The sequence below is a fragment of the Lepidothrix coronata genome, unplaced genomic scaffold (genome assembly GCF_001604755.1).
Source record: "Lepidothrix coronata isolate B3197 unplaced genomic scaffold, Lepidothrix_coronata-1.0 Scaffold672, whole genome shotgun sequence".
NCBI classification, from domain to species: domain Eukaryota; kingdom Metazoa; phylum Chordata; class Aves; order Passeriformes; family Pipridae; genus Lepidothrix; species Lepidothrix coronata.
Window position 1 is genome coordinate 12094 of NW_016690852.1, and position 1638 is coordinate 13731.

The 1638-nt window shown below is 61.5% G+C and overlaps 1 protein-coding gene across 1 annotated transcript in view; it reads left to right on the forward strand.

Annotated features, from left to right (window-relative positions):
- EIF5A (eukaryotic translation initiation factor 5A) overlaps positions 1 to 1604 on the forward strand; it is a gene marked incomplete at its 3' end in the record, with an annotated part of 6213 nt that extends 4609 nt beyond the window's left edge. The window contains exons 2-3 of the mRNA XM_017840018.1: positions 856 to 1131; positions 1369 to 1604. Of these exons, the coding sequence (XP_017695507.1) occupies positions 856 to 1131; positions 1369 to 1604 (512 nt within the window). The remainder of the gene's footprint in view (positions 1 to 855; positions 1132 to 1368) is intronic.
- Between the last annotated feature and the right edge of the window lie 34 nt (positions 1605 to 1638).

Sequence of the window (1638 nt, forward strand, 5' to 3'; positions counted from 1 at the left end):
CCTGTGCTCACCTGTCCATACCTGGTCATACTTGGTCTTACCTGTTCATACCTGGTCATACCTGTGCTCACCTGTCCGTACCTGTGCTCACCTGTCCATACCTGGTCATACCTGTGCTCACCTGGTCATACTTGTGCTCACCTGTCCCTACCTGGTCTCACCTGTCCATACCTGGTCATACCTGTGCTCACCTGGTCATAGCTGGTCATACCTGTGCTCACCTGTCCATACCTGGTCTCACCTGTCCATACCTGGTCATACCTGTGCTCACCTGGTCATACCTGTGCTCACCTGGTCATAACTGGCCTCACCTGTCCATACCTGGTCATACCTATGCTCACCTGTCCGTGCCTGTGCTCACCTGCTCTCACCTGGTCTCACCTGTGCAGCTGATCGGGATCCAGGACGGGTCCCTGGGGGGTACCTGGGGGTTCCCTGCTCTCACCTGTCCGTACCTGTCCCAGCTGATCTGGATCCAGGACGGGTCCCTGGGGTTACCTGGGGGTGACAATGGGTTCCCTGGGGGTTCCCTGCTCTCACCTGGGGGTTCCCTGCTCTCACCTGTCCGTACCTGTGCAGCCGATCGGGATCCAGGACGGGTCCCTGGGGGTTATTGGGGGTTCCCTGCTCTCACCTGGAGGTTCCCCTGGTCTCACCTGCTCTCACCTGTGCAGCTGATCGGGATCCAGGACGGGTCCCTGGGGGTTATTTGGGGGTTGCCTGTGGTCTCACCTGGTCTCACCTGTCCATACCTGGTCTCACCTGTGCAGCTGATCGGGATCCAGGACGGGTCCCTGGGGGTTACTGGGGGTTCCCTGGGGGTTCCCTGGTCTCACCTGTCCGTACCTGTCCCAGCTGATCAGGATCCAGGACGGGTCCCTGGGGGTTATTTGGGGGTTACCTGTGGTCTCACCTGTCCGTACCTGTCCCAGCTGATCGGGATCCAGGATGGGTACCTGGGGGTTCCCTGGGGGTTCCCTGCTCTCACCTGTCCGTACCTGTCCCCCCCCGTGCAGCTGATCGGGATCCAGGACGGGTCCCTGGGGGTTATTTGGGGGTTCCCTGCTCTCACCTGTCCGTACCTGTCCCAGCTGATCGGGATCCAGGACGGGTACCTGGGGGTTATTTGGGGTTTCCTGGGGGTTCCTTGGTCTCACCTGGGGGTTACCTGTGGTCTCACCTGTCCCCCCCTGTCCCAGCTGATCGGGATCCAGGACAGGTACCTGGGGGTTACTGGGGGTTCCCTGGTCTCACCTGTCCATACCTGCTCTCACCTGTGCAGCTGATCGGGATCCAGGACGGGTACCTGGGGGTTATTTGGGGGTTACCTGTGGTCTCACCTGTCCATACCTGTCCCCCCCCGTGCAGCTGATCGGGATCCAGGACGGGTCCCTGGGGTTCCCTGGGGGTTATTTGGGGGTTACCTGTGGTCTCACCTGGTCTCACCTGTGCAGCTGATCGGGATCCAGGACGGGTACCTGTCGCTGCTCCAGGACAGTGGGGAGGTGCGGGAGGACCTGCGGCTGCCGGAGGGGGAGCTGGGCCGGGAGATCGAGCAGAAATACGACTGTGGGGAGGAGATCCTGGTACTGGGGGCACTGGGGGCACTGGGGAGGGACTGGGGGGCACTGGGAGGGA